General features: G+C 38.6%; 2 protein-coding genes across 2 annotated transcripts; both read left to right on the top strand.

The window, feature by feature from the left end:
* Positions 1 to 636: 636 nt before the first annotated feature.
* On the top strand, positions 637 to 1,789 carry LOC104084501 (uncharacterized). Its single transcript, XM_070176663.1, has 3 exons — positions 637 to 1,066; positions 1,114 to 1,370; positions 1,517 to 1,789. The coding sequence occupies exons 1-3, from the start codon at positions 637 to 639 to the stop codon at positions 1,787 to 1,789; spliced, it is 960 nt and encodes a 319-aa protein (XP_070032764.1).
* A 3,684-nt stretch (positions 1,790 to 5,473) lies between these two features.
* LOC104084481 (riboflavin biosynthesis protein PYRR, chloroplastic) lies at positions 5,474 to 17,014 on the top strand. The gene is made up of 9 exons (XM_009588355.4): positions 5,474 to 5,953; positions 6,818 to 6,952; positions 10,524 to 10,623; positions 10,724 to 10,849; positions 11,002 to 11,315; positions 11,904 to 12,023; positions 13,845 to 14,090; positions 14,175 to 14,300; positions 16,502 to 17,014. The coding sequence occupies exons 1-9, from the start codon at positions 5,567 to 5,569 to the stop codon at positions 16,778 to 16,780; spliced, it is 1,833 nt and encodes a 610-aa protein (XP_009586650.1). The 5' UTR covers positions 5,474 to 5,566; the 3' UTR covers positions 16,781 to 17,014.
* Positions 17,015 to 18,162: the final 1,148 nt, after the last annotated feature.

Here is an 18,162-nt window from a genome sequence, read left to right as displayed (position 1 = left end):
TGTAAGTGGCCTGCCTTAGCCTCGTCACTACTTCATTGAGGTTAGGATGGACACTTACAGAGTACATGTGGTCAGTTGTACTCATACTACACTCTGCATTTCTTGTCCATATTTTGGAGTCGGTCTTAGCGGCGGTCAGTAGATTGCTCAGATCCGGTGCTTGACAGAGACTTGAGGTACAACTGCACAATGTTTGCAGCCCTGAAGTCCCCTTCTACATTACTCTAACTGTTTATTTCAATTCAGACAGTTATGCTTTCATTCAGACTATTATTTATAGTACACTAGACGCTCGTATATTCGTGATACTAGTTCTAGGATTTGTATTTGGATATTGTCGTTTATCAAATTTATCTATCTTATTTTAGCTTATTAGTTTTTTTTTTGAATTGAATTGTTAAAAATGGTTAATAATTACGTCTAATGTTGGCTTTCTTAGCAAGTAAAATATTAGGCGCTATCACGGTCCTGAGGGTGGGAATTTCGGGTCGTAACAGTGTTAGTTTAGGCATTCTACTAGCGTGCTTATTTGTTTTCTTAATTACGGTCTTGTAGTAGCAACTTTTTTTCTTACACTTTGGCCTTTGGTATACCATAGGTTATAGTGGTTGTGGTTGATGATGGTAGCTTAAGGACATGTCCTCGGGTGGGAGAGGGGGGCAGGGGTTGGCAGGGGGCAAGGATTGTAAGGGCCACAAAGGAGCCATTAGGTTGAAAATTGGATCTTGGAACATATGGACTTTAATAGGGAAGTCTATTGAATTGACTAGGTTTCTCCAGAAGATGAAGGTCAATATAGCTTGTGTCCAAGAGGATAGGTGGGTGGGGACTAAGGCACGGGAGGCGGACGAGTTTAAACTGTGGTACTCCGGAGGCATGAGGGGTAAGAACGGAGTTGGCATCTTGGTGGACAGGGAACTCAATGAGCTAGTAGTAAAGGTTAGGCGGGTGAATGATAGGTGGATGACTATTAAGTTAGTGATTAGATGGTGTACTTTGAATGTTATTAGCGCTTACGCATCCCAAGTGGGGCTGGATGAGGAGGTTAAAAGGCGCTTTTGGGAGGGTTTGGATGAGGTTGTGCGTGGTATTTTTCCCACTGAGAGAATATAGGAGGGGATTTTAATGGGCATACCGGGAAGACTGCTGAGGGTTATAATGAAGTGCACGATGGCTTCAATTTTGGGGATAGAAATGAAGGTGGTACTTCGCTGCTGGATTTAGCTAAGGCATTCGATTTAATGATAGCGAACTCGAGTTTTCAGAAGAAGGAAGAGCACTTGGTTACCTTCCAGAGTACGACGACCAGGACCCAAATTGATGATCTCTTTCTTAGGAGGTGTGATAAAGGTCTCTGCACAAATTGCAAGGTTAGCCTGAGTGAGAACCTCGTGACCCAGTATAGGCTTTTGGTAATGGACTTAGACATCGTGATAATGAGGAAGAAACGGGTTTGGTGGGTCGATCAAAGATCAGGTGGGGAGTCTTGACTAAGGACAAGGCTCAGGAATTATAGGAGAAGTTGTTGGCTCTGGGGGCTTGGAGGAGTAGTGGGGACGCAAGTGGTATATGGATGATGACAATGAACTACACTAGGGAGGCTACGAGAGAGGTGTTAGGGGTTTTGAAGGGTTATGTTGATGGCAAATACGGGGACTGGTGGTGGAATGAAGATGTCCAAAGGAAAGTAGAAGCTAAGAAAATGGCATATTCGAAGCTAGTAGAGAGCACGGACGAGGAGGAGAAGAGGACCAACAGAGAAGGGTATAAAAAAGATAAGAAGAGGTGAAGCTAGAGGTCATGGAGGCTAAGGCTGCAGCATTTGCTCATCTATATAATGAACTAGGGGACAAAAAGGTATTTCGGCTGGACAAGGTGAGAGAAATGAAGGCTCGTGATCTGTACCAAGTGAGGTGCATCAAAGACGAGGAAGGCAGAGTTTTAATGGAAGTGGCACAGATCAAGTGAAAGTGGCAAACTTACTTCTATGAACTCCTGAATAAAGATGGGGACAAAAATATTGTGCTGGGCGATTTGGAGCACTCAGAGAGTCATCGTGATTTTCAATATTGTAGGCGCTTTAGTATTGAGGATATCACTAAAGCTGTGCGTAAGATGAGTAAGGGCAGAGCGACTGGGCCAGATAAGATCCCAATTGAATTTTGGAGGTATGCGGGTAGGGATGGCTTGGAGTGGTCGATTGGGTTATTTAATGTTATTTTTAGGACGAAGTAGATGCCCGAGGAGAAGAAGTGAGTATGATAATCCCATTGTACAAGAATAAAGGTAATATCCAAAATTATAAGAAATATAAGGGTATCAAGTTGTTTAGTCATACTATGAAAGTTTAGGAGAGGGTGGTAGATTCGAAGGTAAGGAGGACTGTGTCTATTTTCGAGAATCAGTTCGGTTTCATACCGAAACGTTCGACTACGGAAGCCATCCATCTTGTTAGGATATTATTGGGACAGTACAAGGATAGGAAAAAGGATTTGTATATAGTATTTATTGACCTAGAGAAAGCATACGACAAGGTCCCTAGGGAGGCCCATTGGAGATGCTTGGAGGCTAAATATGTTCTTGTAGCATACATTAGAATGATTAAGGACATGTATGATAGAGCTAAGAATCGGGTGAGAACAGTTGGAGGAGACTCGTATTCTGGTTAAGATAGGGTTACACCAAGGATTTACGCTCAACCCGTTCTTATTTGCATTAGCGATGGATGCACTGACGCATCATATTCAAGGGGAGATTCGATGGTGTATGTTATTCGCTGATGATATAGTACTGATTGATAAGACATAAAGCTGTGTAAACGAGAAGTTGGAGGTTTGGAGATAGACCTTAGAATCTAAATGTTTCAAGTTGAGCAGGGCTAAGACAGAGTACTTGGATTGCAAGTTCAGCGGCGAGACGGGGGGAGCGGACATGGATGTGATGCTTGACTCGCAAGTCATCTCCAAGAAAGGAAGTTTCAAGTATCTTTGTCAGTTATCCAAGAGAATAGGGAGATTGAGGAGGATGTCACACACCGCATAAAGGCAGAGTGGATGAAATAGAGGTTAACATCCGATAACCTGTGTGTCAAGAATGTATCGCCAAAACTTAAAGGTCAGTTCTATAAAGTGGTGGTTAGACCGACTATGTTGTATGAGGCAGAGTGCTGGTGAGTCAAGAACTCCCATATCCAAAAGATGAACGTAGCTGAAATGAGGATGTTGAGATGGATGTGCAGGCACACTAGGTTAGATAAGATTAGGAACGAGGATATTCAAGAGAAGGTGCACGTGGCCCCCATAGAGGATAAGATGCGAGAAGCGAGGCTTCGATGGTTCGGGCATGTGAGAAGGAGAAGCCTAGATGCTCTAGTAAGGAGGTAGTGGGTATGGGAAGAGCTAGAGGGCGCCCTAAGAAGTATTTGGAGAGGTGATTAGGCAGGACATGGCACGACTTCAGCTTACCGAGGACATGACCCTTGATAGGAGGGTATGGAGGTCGAGGATTAGAGTAGAAGGGTAATAAATCACTATGTATTTTTCTCGGGTTTATTATGGCTAGTCTGTTAGTATCTTGTCGTTGTTCTTAGATTTCTAGTATTATGTCTGTTTTCATACTATCTTCTACTTTGATTTTCTAGTACATTGTCGTTGTTACTGATTGTTGCTATTGCTATTATTTTCCTCCATCTATTTTTTTGGTTCATACATTGTTGGTATCATTTTTCTGGCCTTTATTGTTAATAATTGCTTGTTTCTATTCCTTCTTTCGAGCCTCACTATCGGTACTGTCACAGGGTCAAATTTTTTGCAATAAGGCACTGCGCGGCAGCAGCCTGACACTCAAGCTACTCAGCCTTTTCCAATACTTAGCCAACTTTTTAGCAAGTTTGGCCTTTCCCAAAATTTGGCAGCAACATAAAGAGAACACAATCAAGTACGGTAAAATCCCAACCTTTGTATTAATATCAAAATATGCAATGGAACCCTCACTTTGCTATGAACACAAGTCGTTCACAGCCCACTTCGACTAGCCAAGATCACAAGTCGATCTTGTCACACTAAGACCTGCCCAATGCCCAGCCTTAGCCCCTTTTTAAAATATTTAGAAACCCTCATGTTTCTCTCTTGTTTCCCACTTTACTATGAGCATAAGTCGTTCACAGCCCACTTCGTCTAGCAAAGATCACAAGTCGATCTTGCACACTAAAACCTGCCCAATGCCCAGCCTTAGCCCCTTTTTGAAACACTTAGAAACCCTCACGTTTCTCTCTTGTTTCCCACTTTACTATGAACACAAGTCGTTCACAGCCCACTTCGTCTAGCAAAGATCACAAGTCGATCTTGCACACTAAGACCTGCCCAATGCCCAGCCTTAGCCCCTTTTTGAAACACTTAGAAGCCCTCATGTTTCTCTCTTGTTTCCCACTTGGAAGTCTCACAACTAAACTCCCTTTTCTTTGAAGACACTTTTCTTCTTTGAAGACCCTCTTCTTGCCTCTCCCCTTAATTCCACACGAAATTCCCACCTATTTATAAGTATAGGTGCTGCCACTGGTAGATTTGAAGGGGCAAATTCCATCCTAGTGCTTTTCTCAGTCAAAGCACTAAATAAGCAATTCACCATTTAATGGGGCATTACCCACGAAATAGCCCTCTTCAGCACTTAGTTCTGTTTTGTGGAGCACTCAGCCTTGTTGGTAGAGCACTTAGCCCTTTGGTGGAGCACTGGTCCCACCTCCCACTGAAACATACTTTGCACACAGCTTTGCTAAATCTGTCCTAACTTGTAGTTGACATCCCCAGCTACTTAGGCCTTTTTTCACATGAAATGACCTTAGATACAAGCACTAAACAGACATGGGTACAAGTCATTACAAAAATACAACGCCCCACTGCTTTGGCATGTGCACTGCATGTGTCCTTTTTCTTGGTCAGCTATTGCACGCCCAAGGCTGGTATTGCACCCAGCCTTGGCTGATTTTGATATTGCTCCACGCCAATGCCTTGTCCGCAATCTGTTGTCCATGATTTTGCCGCACACGCCCGACACTCCTGTCGCTCGCACATTGCCTTAGCCGCGTTTCTGCCTTGTCCTTGTCAACACTTGTTTCACCCGTGCCATTGCTTGTCTTTTGCCTCACATAGTCTTGCCTTAGCTATTGAGACCCTTTGCCATCATTCCGCACTGTCGTGATTTAGCTTAGCCTGTACTTGGCGCTCCCACAACTTGAATTGTTCGTACCTTTATCTTTGACGCGCATGTCATGTCATGCCATGCCGCCCTAACTTGCCCACACAGCCTTATCAAGTCTTTGCTAAACTTGTCTTGCATGTCCCAAGACCTTGGCCAATACTTGTTTGCATGAATCAGGCCCTAATAGGTACAACCCCATATCCATCTTGTGGGACTTTTGTTGTTATTGTTACTTTACAATAATTAGTTACTCAACTAATCACATTTTTTAGTCAACCGCTAACTCCAGTTATCTAACCTGAGGTTACTCCATCCTCAATATTCGACATATCCTTTTCTGCAAATTATCTTGACAGTGATCACAAAATCTATGGCTCATTTACTAGGAGGATTAGCTACTCCCCTTCTCTGCAAACCCATTAATGCTTCTTCTTCTTTCAACAACAATTACACTTCCGCTTCCTCTTCCTCTCTCCACGCGCTTGATTCTCTATACATCAAACGCGCCGCCGAGCTAGCTGACAAATCGGCGGGATTCACCGCTCCTCATCCTAACTTCGGCTGCGTAATCGCCCATCCCAATAATGGTGGAGGTACGGTGGTCGGAGAAGGTTACTTGTACGCCGAAGGGACAATTCCGGCGGAGGTGCAGGCTGTTGAAGCCGCCGGCGAGCGGTGTCGAGGTGCCACTGCTTATCTCAATATGGAACCTGGAGATTGTCACAGCAATAGCAGTGCTGTCTCAGCCCTGATCAAGGTATATTTACTTAGTTGACTTTCTCTCCTTCAATATAATCTGTATCTTTACTCAAATAGTGCCAGCATATAGAAGAAGGGTATCGCAAATGATATTTCCTTACACATATAAGGCAGTTACTAGATTAGTTTGCTGTATTTTACTAAACAAGATTGAGAAAGCAATAGATTACTTCAATTGATCCTGGTCGCGTCTCTTACTTTTCGGAACATATGTGTTTCATGCATTTGGGACTGTCCAGATTCTCATCCTTTTGCTGCTTGACTGACTGCACCTCCGTTTTTAATGGAAGATGGACCATGATGCTATGATGAATAGATAATAGTTCAATTCTTGGCTTCAACGGAAGTCCATGCTTGTCCACCCAGCCAACAGTGGTGGAGGTAAATAATGGAAAAGGGATTCAAATTATACTGTAAAAATAGGGTAAAAATATATTTTTATGGTTATGTATAAGCTATTGAATCCCATTGATATAAGGGAAAAATCTAATGGAGTCACAAAGCGACTCAAAAATTGTTTTAGGTCGCAGCTTCAAATCCTAGGTGTGACATTCTATTGTTTTTAATCCCTTTGTATAAATTCTTGGCTCTGCAACTGCTAGTCAATAGTTAATTCTGCAGTTAACAACTTGTGTTTTAATTGGAATGCATCCAGCTGGCGTTAACCTTTTCACTTTTTATAGTTTTAAGGAGCATGGTACCGTAAATGCAAAGTTGCTGAGGGGAGAAGTTCATGTAACACTTAAAAGTTCATCTGTTTATTACCACCTTATTAGCCAGGAAGACTGATTGCAAAAGTTGATTATATGCATGCTTTTGTGTTAAAGTTTAGCTGGAAATGCGATTGATACATTTTTGTTAGGCAGGAATTAGTAGAGTTGTTATTGGAATACGGAATCCATTGCAACACCTTCGTGGCAATGCCATTCACGCGTTGAGAAGTGAAGGCCTTCAAGTTGATGTGCTTGGGGAAGATACACAGAATAAGATTATTGAGGTAAAATTTAATATGTAGTACATCCAGGACAATGCACTTGATGAGCTTCTGTGTGGAAATTTAATTCTTTGTTAGTTCTCAATTCTTAGTGTCTGGAGTAATTAAAACATTCTACATGATACAAGGAAACCATAGCACTGACTGCACTTCTGATTTTATTCATCATATGTGTCCTTGTTTTTTTACCTTGCAGTTATGGTGAATATCTATCTGCTTTTCACATTTTGATGAGATTAGAAGTCTCTAGAAAAGAAAAAAAGGATGTACCACATTAATTGTATGATGCTAAATGTTTTTGTAAAATCAGACCATATACTCAGTTTGCTACCTCTAGAAGAAATCTTTTGACAAATTACTTATGATTCCCCAGAATTCAAAATATTCATGATAATTCTCAGAAGTGGAGGCATGCATTTTCTCTCCTTAGTTCTCCCAATCAAAAGTTGCAGGATATCGTCTTCGAAAAGAATCATACATCATGTTCACTTCAGATTATTAGCATTTATATTCTATCACCATACTCAATTATATACTAAATTCCACTTCTCCGATTCAGACTCCTCCTTACCAAGAATTTTCACTACTAAAATTGCAAAAAAAACTAAGATATTTAAATATGGCGAAGAATTAATTCAAGTAAAATAATTCTCGTCAGTCGTCACTGTGTAGCATAGGTCACACCCGAAATTTAGCAAATTGCATAAGCTTTTCATCCCCCTAAGTTTATACCTTCTTCAATTGTGGAATTATCAGTGTCAAAGGTTTGGATTATCTGGGATAAAGAAGCTTGCGAAGGAACAAAAGCTCTTAGAGGCCAACATTCTATCTCAGTGCACCTCAGGAATCTCTTCACTTGTTTTGAATGGGTGCTTTCAGTGATTTAAGCCCCCACAAACAGAACTGAAGGTCTAAAACTTGGCTCGAGTTATCTGCAGTTAAGGTCCTCATCACCGAGCCATGGGTAATCTGTGGTGACTTTAGCCATGGGTACTCACTGGTGGTCAATTCACTTGGTTTGAAATATGAGGTTTTTGAGGAATTGGTGAACAATGGTGGAATTACTTTTACATTTATGGCAGCCCGGACTTCATTTTTGCTAAAAATTTGCAGCAACTAAAAGCAAAGCTAAAGGAGTGGAATCATCTCATCTTTGGAAGGTTGGAACATAGGAAATCTGAAATTTTGAGAGAAGTGCAGTGGTTTGGCAAGGAAGCAAAAACCAGGAAACTCACTGAAGATGAAAAACTCCTCAAAGATGATCTTCCATGGAGTTGGAGGGAAGTGCAAGATTAGAGGAAATGTCATGGAGACAAATGTCCAGGTGCTTATGCGGTTATGCCTTGAATTAGGAGACAAAAATACAGTTTTTTCACAAGATGGTGAGTGCTCATTGGATATACAATCACATTGATAGATTAGAATCAAATGGGATGTTAGTGGAAGATGAAGAGCACATAAGCGGTGAAATATTGAATTTCTATGAGTCTCTGTACAAATCCTCAATCCATTGAAGGCTTTCATGGTACAAGACAACACTCCAACCATTTCAGATTAAAAAAATCAGCTGATGCAAAGACCCTTTGATGAAGAGATTCAGGGGTTATTAAGACAGCAGTGGGGATAAGGCACCTGCCTGGATGGTTTTACAATGGAATTTTACAAGAAATGCTGGGCCATCATCAAGTCTGATCTTATCATGGCCATCAACCATTTTCACACTCGTGATAGGTTTGAGAAAAGTTTTAATGCTTCTTATGTTGCCCTAATCCCTAAGGAGAATGGTGCTATGGAATTAAGGGGTTTCGGGCCAATAAGTCTAATTGTTACTTTGTACAAGGTGCTTTCTGAGTTACTTGCTAACAGACTTAGAGCAGTTATGGATCAGTTGGAGACACAATCTCAAATGGCTTTCATCCTAAGAAGACAAATAACGGATGCTTCCCTCATTGCTTATGAGTGCCTTGACTCCAGAATGAGGAAGAAAGAAGCTGGAATTGTTTGTAAGGTGGACTTGGAAAAGGTGTATGATCATGTGAACTGCCAATTTTTACTAGAGGCACTAAAATTATGGAGATAGGCATTAAATGGATGAACTGGATAAAAGCTTATATTTCCATAGCCTACTTTTCAGTCAGTAAAGGGTAGTCCATAGTGATTCTTTCCATCCCCTAGAGAAATGAGGTGTCGTTTCTATTCAGTAGAGGTGGTTTGAGGCAGGGAAATCCTCTTTCTCCTTTTCTCTTCCGTATAGTTATGGAAGCTTTCAATTGAATGCTAAATAATGCCATGGACAGGGGATGGTTAAAAGGGTTCACTGTGCTAGAAGAGAACAATTGGAAGGTAAAGATATCTCACATTTTCTACGCAGATAACACATTGCCTCTATATGGGGCAGAGAAGCAGCAAATCATGTATCTGAGAGCAATGCTACTAATATTCGAGGCTGTTTTTGGATTACTGATCTGTCTAAGAGCTCCATGTTTGTGGTGAATGAAGGCAGAAACATACAGGCATTGGCCAGCATCCTGGAATGCAAAGTAAGAGCACTATAAATTTCTTTTACAATCATGTGACAAAATTCTGATACTTAGCAAACCAAGATGCTCCTACTTTGGATCCCAAGATACATGCCAATGCCTCTGTTTTCCTTGCCATCTTCCACAACAGGCTAAAGTGTTTAATTGGATTGGTCCAAGCTTTATTACAGAGGATCATCAGAAACCTGGTAGTCTGCTGTCTTCCTGACGTCTGTATTTGAGGTTGGGGGATTGGAAACTTGTTCCTTTTTTTTTGCTCAAAATTACTTGTGGCTGTTTGATATTGGTCGACTTTCAGATGCATTAATCTTCAGACATATATCTAAGAAATATAAGTCGTGAGTGAAAATATTGCTGTGGACAGCAATATTTTTGCCTGAGGCTTCTTTCTGTAACCTTCACCTCCCTTGTAGTTTTTAGATATTACAGTAACCTTCCTTATTTTAGGTTTTGAGTACCCAAACTTGTTTTTGTATGTCGATCATCCTGCTTGCCCTTTATAATATAATAGTACTTTCTCAAAAAGTTGTGTGTGCGTGTGCGCATCGCTATGAAGTGTTTAAAGCTTTATTTTTATTCTAGAGACGCTTCAAAATATGATATCCTGAAGGGAAAGTTGATCAGATAAATAAACTGAGTTTGATTGCTTACTGAAAAAATAGGTTTTATCACTATCAAAGCTTCGAAGAAGGTGACTGCTATGTGGATAAACTTTGGGGGAAATCTTTTGTAATTTAACTCTTGTTTAGATGCATAATATTTGACATAACATTAGAAACTAAAACCGCTAATTTCAAGACACAGCAAATGGTTTAGTATTTGCATTAGTATGATCAGTTCTAGATCTTTGTTGAAGATAATTGAGTATTTGTTTTATAAGACTCAAAAAAGAAAAAAGAAGAAACGTAAACCCAATACACTATTAATGTCTTGCTTTAATAAATCATGGGAGTTTTTCGCCTTTTAGAGCTAATTCATACATTCTATAATTTCTGCTCTGTGTAGAGTTAATACTTATGGTCTATAATTTCCAGGAGGCTGTGAAATCCTGCCTTTTTGTCAATGCTCCTTTGCTATATAGAGCTGCGTGTCAAGTTCCGTTCTCTGTTCTCAAGTATGCAATGACACTTGATGGTGAGCGCTATGATGTTGTTGCAGCAGTGTTATGGTAACAAATCACAATTTTCATTAACAAATTGGACAATGACCCGTTGTCACATTATGGTGTATACAGGGAAAATTTCTGCTAGTAGTGGTCATGCATCATGGATCAGTAGCAAAAAGTCAAGAACTCGTGTTTTTGAAATGAGGGGTAGAAGTGATGCTGTTATTGTTGGAGGAAATACTGTGCGCAGAGACAGTACGACTCTTCCCAGTCCTATATAAATGTCCGAATGTTGTTAATATACTGTCAGCTTTATTAGAGATGCTGTAAATGGCTTTATGCTGCTTAACTTTGATGAGATGCCCCAGATATTTTACTGTTACTATACTTTTGATTTTGGTTCCCAGATCCACGTTTGACGGTTAGACATGGTGGTAGCCATCTTCCCCGACGTATTGTATTATCTCAAACTCTTGATCTTCCAGAAGAAGCGCATATTTGGAATGTTTCTGAGGTCCCCACTATAGTTGCTACACAAAGAGGTGCAAGGAGGAGTTTTCAAAAATTGCTTGCATCCAAAGGCGTTGAAGTGGTTGAATTTGATATTTTAGATCCTAGAGATGTTATGGGGTATTTATATGATCGTGGTTACCTCTCAATTCTGTGGGAGTGTGGAGGGACACTGGCTGCATCTGCTATTTCTTCTGGGGTCATACACAAGGTTTGCTCTCATAGTCTCATATTTTTGACTCTCCTGCTGAGCTTTTATTATTTGTAAGGAAGATAAATATTTATCCTCTTTAATTCTTAAATGGAGAGTATACAACTGAAAGGCTAATTTTGATTTTCTATTTAAACCGTTTTAGAAGTTTTTGTTCTTTTACACCAGTGAATGACAGCGAGCTGCCTGATTCAGGGGCCTTTTGCATCAGATCAGTCCAATGCAAGGATATATCTCATTGTGTTTTAACTAAATAAGAGCGTCAGTGTGACTTGTCTAGTGCATGGATTCCTTTTGGTTCATTTTTTATTATTCATTGTACTATCAAAAGTTTCTGTCAATGCTCAGAGCATAGTCTATCAAACTCCAGCAGTTTGTGTATCTTCCTTTGCTTTGCTTACAGTTCAGCCTTTAAGGTCGTCTTCGTCTTATTAATAATTCATCAGTCCTGTTTGTTGGCAGCTCTTCTAGTTGACTGAGTTATTAAACACTTTTTTCTGCTCTGCTAAAGGAAATTTCAGATAGTTTGCATATGGATAGGAATTTTTAGTTTTGTTTTGCAGTTATATATTTCAAACCTTACTGCAGGTACATGCATTTGTTGCTCCCAAAATAATAGGTGGGAAGAATGCACCGTCTCCAGTTGGTGAACTTGGAATGGTAGAGATGACCCAGGCTCTGGAACTAATTGATGTTTGCTATGAGCAGGTCGATATGCTTCTCCTTTAAAATCTCTGATGATGTGCATAATAGATGCATGTATTGCTGTCACTTATCCGCAAACACCCCCCCCCCTCTCCCCCCGTCCCCCCCCCCCACCCCCACACACACAACAAAAAAAATTAAAAAAATAAGGGAAATGCATGTTATGCTGTCTGGTCTGGCTTAATCCTTAATTATGTATCATGTGCTATTGCACGAGTTACAACTTGCGCGTTTTCCTTGTTTTGGCCTTGTCCAAACTTCTGGCAGGAATGGCAATGGGGCGGGGTAGGTGCGAGTTGGAGCTTAATCCGCAAAATTTCAACCCGCCCCGGCCCGCATTTTTTTCGTTTCATTTTGTTATTTTTGCTAAGAAAACACAAGTTTAATATCTCATTTTTTTTCGAGTTTCTCAAATCCCTCATATGAATTCAAATATTGTATTTCTATTTTCAGAGATTGTAATAGAAAATAAATAAATTGAAACGCGTAAGAACTAAAAAATTAAATGAATTGAAAAGCATAAAAACTAGAAAATAAATGAATTGAAAAGAATAACATTAGCTTATCGTATACCTAAATTTACGTAGTAACTTATACTTAATAAATTACCATATAATAAATATTAATTTTTTTATAACTAGTTTATAAATATAATATGTAAGCTCATATATGTTTGCTGATACTTTAAGTGAAATATGATATAACAGTAGTGGACAATGTCCTTGGCACGAATAGGTGAATGTCTTGTATATTTAACAGTAATAATTGCATAGTCATATTCTCTAGTCACTCTATATTATTGCTTGCCTTATTTTGTACGATCTATAGTGATTTCCATGGTGTAAACCCGCAAGGAAACCTGCAACCGCCCCACATTAGATTTTGGAAAAACAGTTTCAACCCACCCCGCCAGATTTGAGGTGTTTGGTCAATAAGAAAAAGTATTTTTAGGTAGCAGCAGAAGAAATAATCTCTTTCTTTGAGAAAGAAGCTACAAATTTCTGCTTCTTAAGCAGAAGTAGAAAATTATTTTTTTCAAGATATAATATCGTTATAAAAAACTTATATTTACCAAACTATCCCTCATTATATTAGCCCATCTATCTCTAAATTATAAATACAACCATCTTCTCCTTTTTTTTTGGTTTTACTATATTTATATTGTTTTTAAATCATTTTTCTTATTAAATAATACTCCCTCCGTTTCAATTTATGTGAACCCATTTGACTGGGCACGGAGTTTAAGAAAAGAGAGAAGACTTTTGAACTTGTGGTGTACAATGAGACACATATTTTGTGTGGTTATAAACAAAAGATTGGTCAAACACAATATGTTTATCAAATATTGAACAAAGTACTTCTCGAATAAATTGGCCAAACACAAGTTGTTACTTTGCAACAATATTTCTCATATTTTGACAAAGTGCTTCTCAAAGTAGACAATTTCTGGGAGTTTGACCAAACAGGCTCTAAAAGCCATGACTTTAAGCGCTTTATCGCTTAACGCAATGAAGCTATGTGAAGCCAGGGCTTATCGATTAAAGCGATAAATGGTAAATGCTAAGAGTTATGTTGCCTTTTCAATTGCTCTACTTTGATGGATTTTCAACGTCAATTCTCTGGTATTATTTCTTTGGTGAAGCTGCAGGTAGGGTTTGCTATTCACCATTTTCAAAAAATGAAACAAGATAAACTGATTGCCGCCTTTGCAAAGTTTTCTCTCCCCCCCCCCCCCCAAAAAAAAGTGTTTTTCTTTCGACTTACCTTTCAACACTAGTTCTCTTTTAGTTAAATTTTAAATTCTGAAGCCGTATGAATGTCCAGATTGGACCCGACATACTTGTTAGTGGGTTTCTTCAGCCAGTTCCTGATCTGACACCTACAATTCCATCGATAGAAGAAACTTCGGCCATTGATCCTACTATTTCTCCTTATGAATCAAGCATCATATTCTTTTACAAGACATGGGATCCATATGGTGGCTTCTCAAACTTCTCTCTCCATCCATTTCAAATGCCTAATGAAAATGGAGAACTTGTCACCTGGTCCAGTGTAGAGCATTATTACCAGGTCATTTTCTTGAAAAGCATAAAGATAAGACTTTATTATTTGCAGCACCTTTCAGACATTTGATAACTAGTTCTTTAATTGCAGGCACAAAAGTTTGTTGGGGCATCTGATCCTGTAGCTAAAAGCTGCATGGAAGAAATACAATGTGCAAAGAGCCCTGAGGAAGCAGCACGAATAGGAAGGAGAATACAGAGGCAGCAACCTAATCTGGTATTCTTTACATTCTTCTTACAACATATTCCTATTGCTTCTCCATATACTATCATTTTCCCGGTAATTCTTTCTTTCTAGGCTGCTTTATTCATGTGTTCCAGAAAGCATAAGCATGCCACTTCAAACTGGTGGAACAACATGATCAATTGTATTGTAAATACTTGACCGAAAATTGGGTGAGGTCAGAAGCTACCTACCCCCTATTAGATAGTATCTCCAAAGTGGCTTACTGAGCCAAAATAAATAAATTTAAACCCAACAGAAAGTGTTTTGTTTGTCGTTACGAGGTAAAGCTAATTAATTCAAACAATGAAGTTTTATAAAATAAAAAAAGGAGTTTTGGAAAGATCGCTGGCAGACAGCAGATCCCCAGTAGTACTGGTGTACTATCCACAATCCCAGGGTCTAGGACGCAGTAGGTCAGATTTCGGAGAAAGATGCTTCAAAAAAGTAGTGACGCTGATACGTGGTGGCAGTACTATGCAGAGGACAATTTGTAACTTGGAAGTATTGCCAGTGTGCAACGAAGAGTTGTAGTTCAGTAGCAAACATTACCTTGGGATTCCACACTTTAAAGTTTGGCAGAATACCTAAAGACCCCCTTGAACTTGGCGCGTTTTGTTCAGGTCCCCCTTCAACTTTACCTAGTCCTAATTACCCCCTTGTACTTGGTTTTTTCATCGTCTTTACCCCCTCAAATGGCCACCTGGCAGAGAAAGTGGTTTTACTCGTCCTTTGACGCGTGAGAATGAAAAATAACAGCCACATTTATTGTTCAATTGGGAGAATACAGATTAAAATACCATTCCTTTACTTTTTAACCATTTCAACGGCCATTTCTTTATATTCTTCAATATAACTTCTTTCATCCTCCACTAAAGTACTGTTTTTTCTTCTTTTCTCATTTTTCTTTTTTTTTTCCTCATCCTCCACCAATATTGTCTCCCTTTGCTTTGCATCTTTCTTCTGGATTTCATGGTGTTCCTATTTATCCTATGATTGTTGTTGTGATACTAATATTGTCTCCTTTTTATCATTTTGTCTTTTTATTTTTTTGAGCCGAGAGTTTTTCGGAAACAGTCTTTCTACTCCTTCGGGGTAGGGGTAAGGTCTGCGTACACACTACCCTCCCCAAACCCCATTAGTGGGATTTTAATGGGTTGTTGTTGTTGTTGTTGTCTTTTTTTTTTATTTCTTTCTTTATTAGATACTTTTTATTCAATCGCTTCCATTACTTATTATATTATTGCTGTTATTGCCTGTTGCTTTATTTTTACCATTCCTTAAGCCGGGGGTCTATTGGAAACAACCTCTCTGCTTTTATAGGGTAGGGGTAAGGCTGCGTACACACTACCCTCCCCTGACCCACGTATGAGATTAAGCTGGGTTTGTTGATGTTGTTGTTGTTTGTTAGTCTTATTTATTGGTTGCCTCTGTTAGTGGGTTACTATTGTTTATAAAGAGAGTTACAGTGATGAATTGATTGGAATTTTTACTTTCGAGAGCAAGAAACTCAGATTTTCCAACTCCCTAAACCCAAACCGAAAGTCAACAGAGATGGGTCGGAAGTACGAGCTTGGGAAATCGTCTGAGGAAAGCCCTAAAATTTCTCTAACAGATATAAGAGAGTGTCTCTTTTGAAACTTAGAAAAGAAAAATATCGATGCTTTGTAATTTTTAGTTTGGATTTTTTTTTTTTTTGAACTTTAGACTAAATTATTTAAGTTCAGGTAATTAAAAAGTTATTTTTTTGCCAATGTGGACAGCCACATCAGCTATTATTCCAATCTGGTAGGCGTGTGATTACACGCTTATAAGCTTGTATGGGTTAAGGAGGTAGGGACTATGAAAAGAGTACAAGAGGGTAATTAGGACTAGGTAAAGTTTAAGGGGGACCTGGATAAATAAAACACGCCAAGTTTAGGGGGTCTTTAGGTATTCTGCCGTTTGTTTCTAAATTCCTTTTCTATTTCGAGCATATTTAAGAAATTTGGACATGGATGATCCATCTTAACGTAATCTTTCTGATGTACGCAAGAAATACTTGGTCTTTACGATTTAGGCTATTGGTTTGCACCATACTCTTTTTTGCTGCATCCCAATGGGACATTTTATACCTTTATTAATGGTCCGTAGTGTATAATGCAGTTAAGCTCTAACTTCTATTCATTCCCCTCTTCTCTTCCTGTGTATTCCAGGTAAGACCAGACTGGGAATCTGTCAAGATTGACGCCATGTATAAAGCCTTAAAATGCAAGTTCGCAACATACCCCTATTTAAACTCTTTGTTGCTCTCAACTGCGGGCTCTGTTCTTGTGGAGGGTTCACCACATGATCTATTCTGGGGAGGAGGTCGAGATGGAGAAGGCCTAAACTATCTTGGAAGGTTGCTGATGAAGTTGAGATCAGAGTTCCTAGGTGACTCTTCAACAAGTCAAAATTCTTTGCTTCATCAAACATCAGAAAATAAATACTAGTGAAATTTCCATCCTAATAATGTTAGACTAATGTTGTAATCTAGCAAGAAAAGTGATCCTTTTGATCATCGTTTATTTATGTATCCTTGAGAATCTTTTCATTCTAGAACATTGAGAAAGCTCCCTACTATTGGTCCTATTTGTGTGTAATAAATCCTATTTTGGTTCTCGTGGAATATTACTGTATTTTGAGTTTGTGGCTCATTAATGTAATAAGAGGATGAGTTTTGATTATTTTAAGTTATATGCTGATACTTACTAATTTGACATTATAAAGAAGTATTAGAGTAATTGCACCACAAATATTGCAAGTTAAAGCAAATATGCATTTTTTGATTTCCACAAGGGAACTGCTATTTTCATTTGAAAGTAAGCTTATCCACGCCCTCTTTAATTATCATCCATCGTACTAAACCAAAAAATGCCCTTGTTAAAGCCTAGTTAAGAGGTTACTTTATGGTATTATCTCAAAATGATTTTCACTTTTCATTTCGTGAAAGGCAAATTTAAGTGAACTTGAGTAAAAGCTTGATCCAATTCTCTTTCCTATTATGTATTTCGAACCCATACTACAATCTTATGTTCTGTGAAATTAAACCTAATAAAAGCAAACTGGAACACTATTCAGCCTAATTTGTGTGACACAAGAATTAAGCTTTGATGGAAAATGTCAAATATTGGATGATAAGATAAAATAATATGTCAAAAAAAAAAAAAAACTGGAAATGTAGTCATTAAGGTAGATAGGATGTTTATTATAGTTTCAATTACTGAATAATTACTTTCTAAATACTCCCTCAATTCACTTTTACTTGTCCAGTATTCTAAGAATAAATCTTTACTTTTACTTGTCACTTTTAGCATATCAAGAGAAGACAATTTTTTTCCATGTTATACCCACAGTATTAATTACTCATTTCAAATTATTTTCTCAAATCCATTAAAAATATGCATCAATTAATATGGGTATTATGATAAATTATGCACTTCATTTATTATTTCTTAAGGGGCGTGCAAAATCCATAGTGGACATGTAAAAGTGAACGGATGGAGTATCTAATGATGGATAATTTTGACCTTAAAAATCAAACAGTACTAAATAAAACGAGATGGATAAAGATAGTGATTAAAAAGTGAAACTTTAATTTAATAGGAGTACTAAACAACATGTTTTTGGCAATTATATCTTTTCTAACTTGTACCTAATAAATATGCTACATATTTTAATAAGTAAAAGCTTTAATATCTAGGGGACAAGAATCTGTCAGCTTAAGTGGCAATTTTCTTGCCGTGTTCTAATTAATTGGTAATAAACTCTATTTTGTTCCACAAAGCTATAACAACACGCAATCGTTAAACCTTAGAAATAATGTTTAAAGGAA

This window comes from Nicotiana tomentosiformis, chromosome 5, assembly GCF_000390325.3.
Source record: "Nicotiana tomentosiformis chromosome 5, ASM39032v3, whole genome shotgun sequence".
Taxonomy (NCBI): Eukaryota; Viridiplantae; Streptophyta; class Magnoliopsida; order Solanales; family Solanaceae; genus Nicotiana; species Nicotiana tomentosiformis.
This window is presented reverse-complemented; position numbering and strand designations above follow the sequence as displayed.

What these genes read in the sequence shown, in the direction of transcription:
- LOC104084501 (XM_070176663.1), top strand. Translation starts at nt 637, where the DNA reads ATGTCCTCGGGTGGGAGAGGGGGGCAGGGGTTGGCAGGGGGCAAGGAT. An exon ending in TAAAAGGCGCTTTTGGGAGG is followed by an intron (nt 1,067 to 1,113) that starts GTTTGGATGAGG and finishes GAGAGAATATAG; the next exon opens with GAGGGGATTTTAATGGGCAT. An exon ending in GTCTCTGCACAAATTGCAAG is followed by an intron (nt 1,371 to 1,516) that starts GTTAGCCTGAGT and finishes CAGGAATTATAG; the next exon opens with GAGAAGTTGTTGGCTCTGGG.
- LOC104084481 (XM_009588355.4), top strand. Translation starts at nt 5,567, where the DNA reads ATGGCTCATTTACTAGGAGGATTAGCTACTCCCCTTCTCTGCAAACCC. An exon ending in CACAGAATAAGATTATTGAG is followed by an intron (nt 6,953 to 10,523) that starts GTAAAATTTAAT and finishes TATAATTTCCAG; the next exon opens with GAGGCTGTGAAATCCTGCCT. An exon ending in AAATACTGTGCGCAGAGACA is followed by an intron (nt 10,850 to 11,001) that starts GTACGACTCTTC and finishes TTTGGTTCCCAG; the next exon opens with ATCCACGTTTGACGGTTAGA.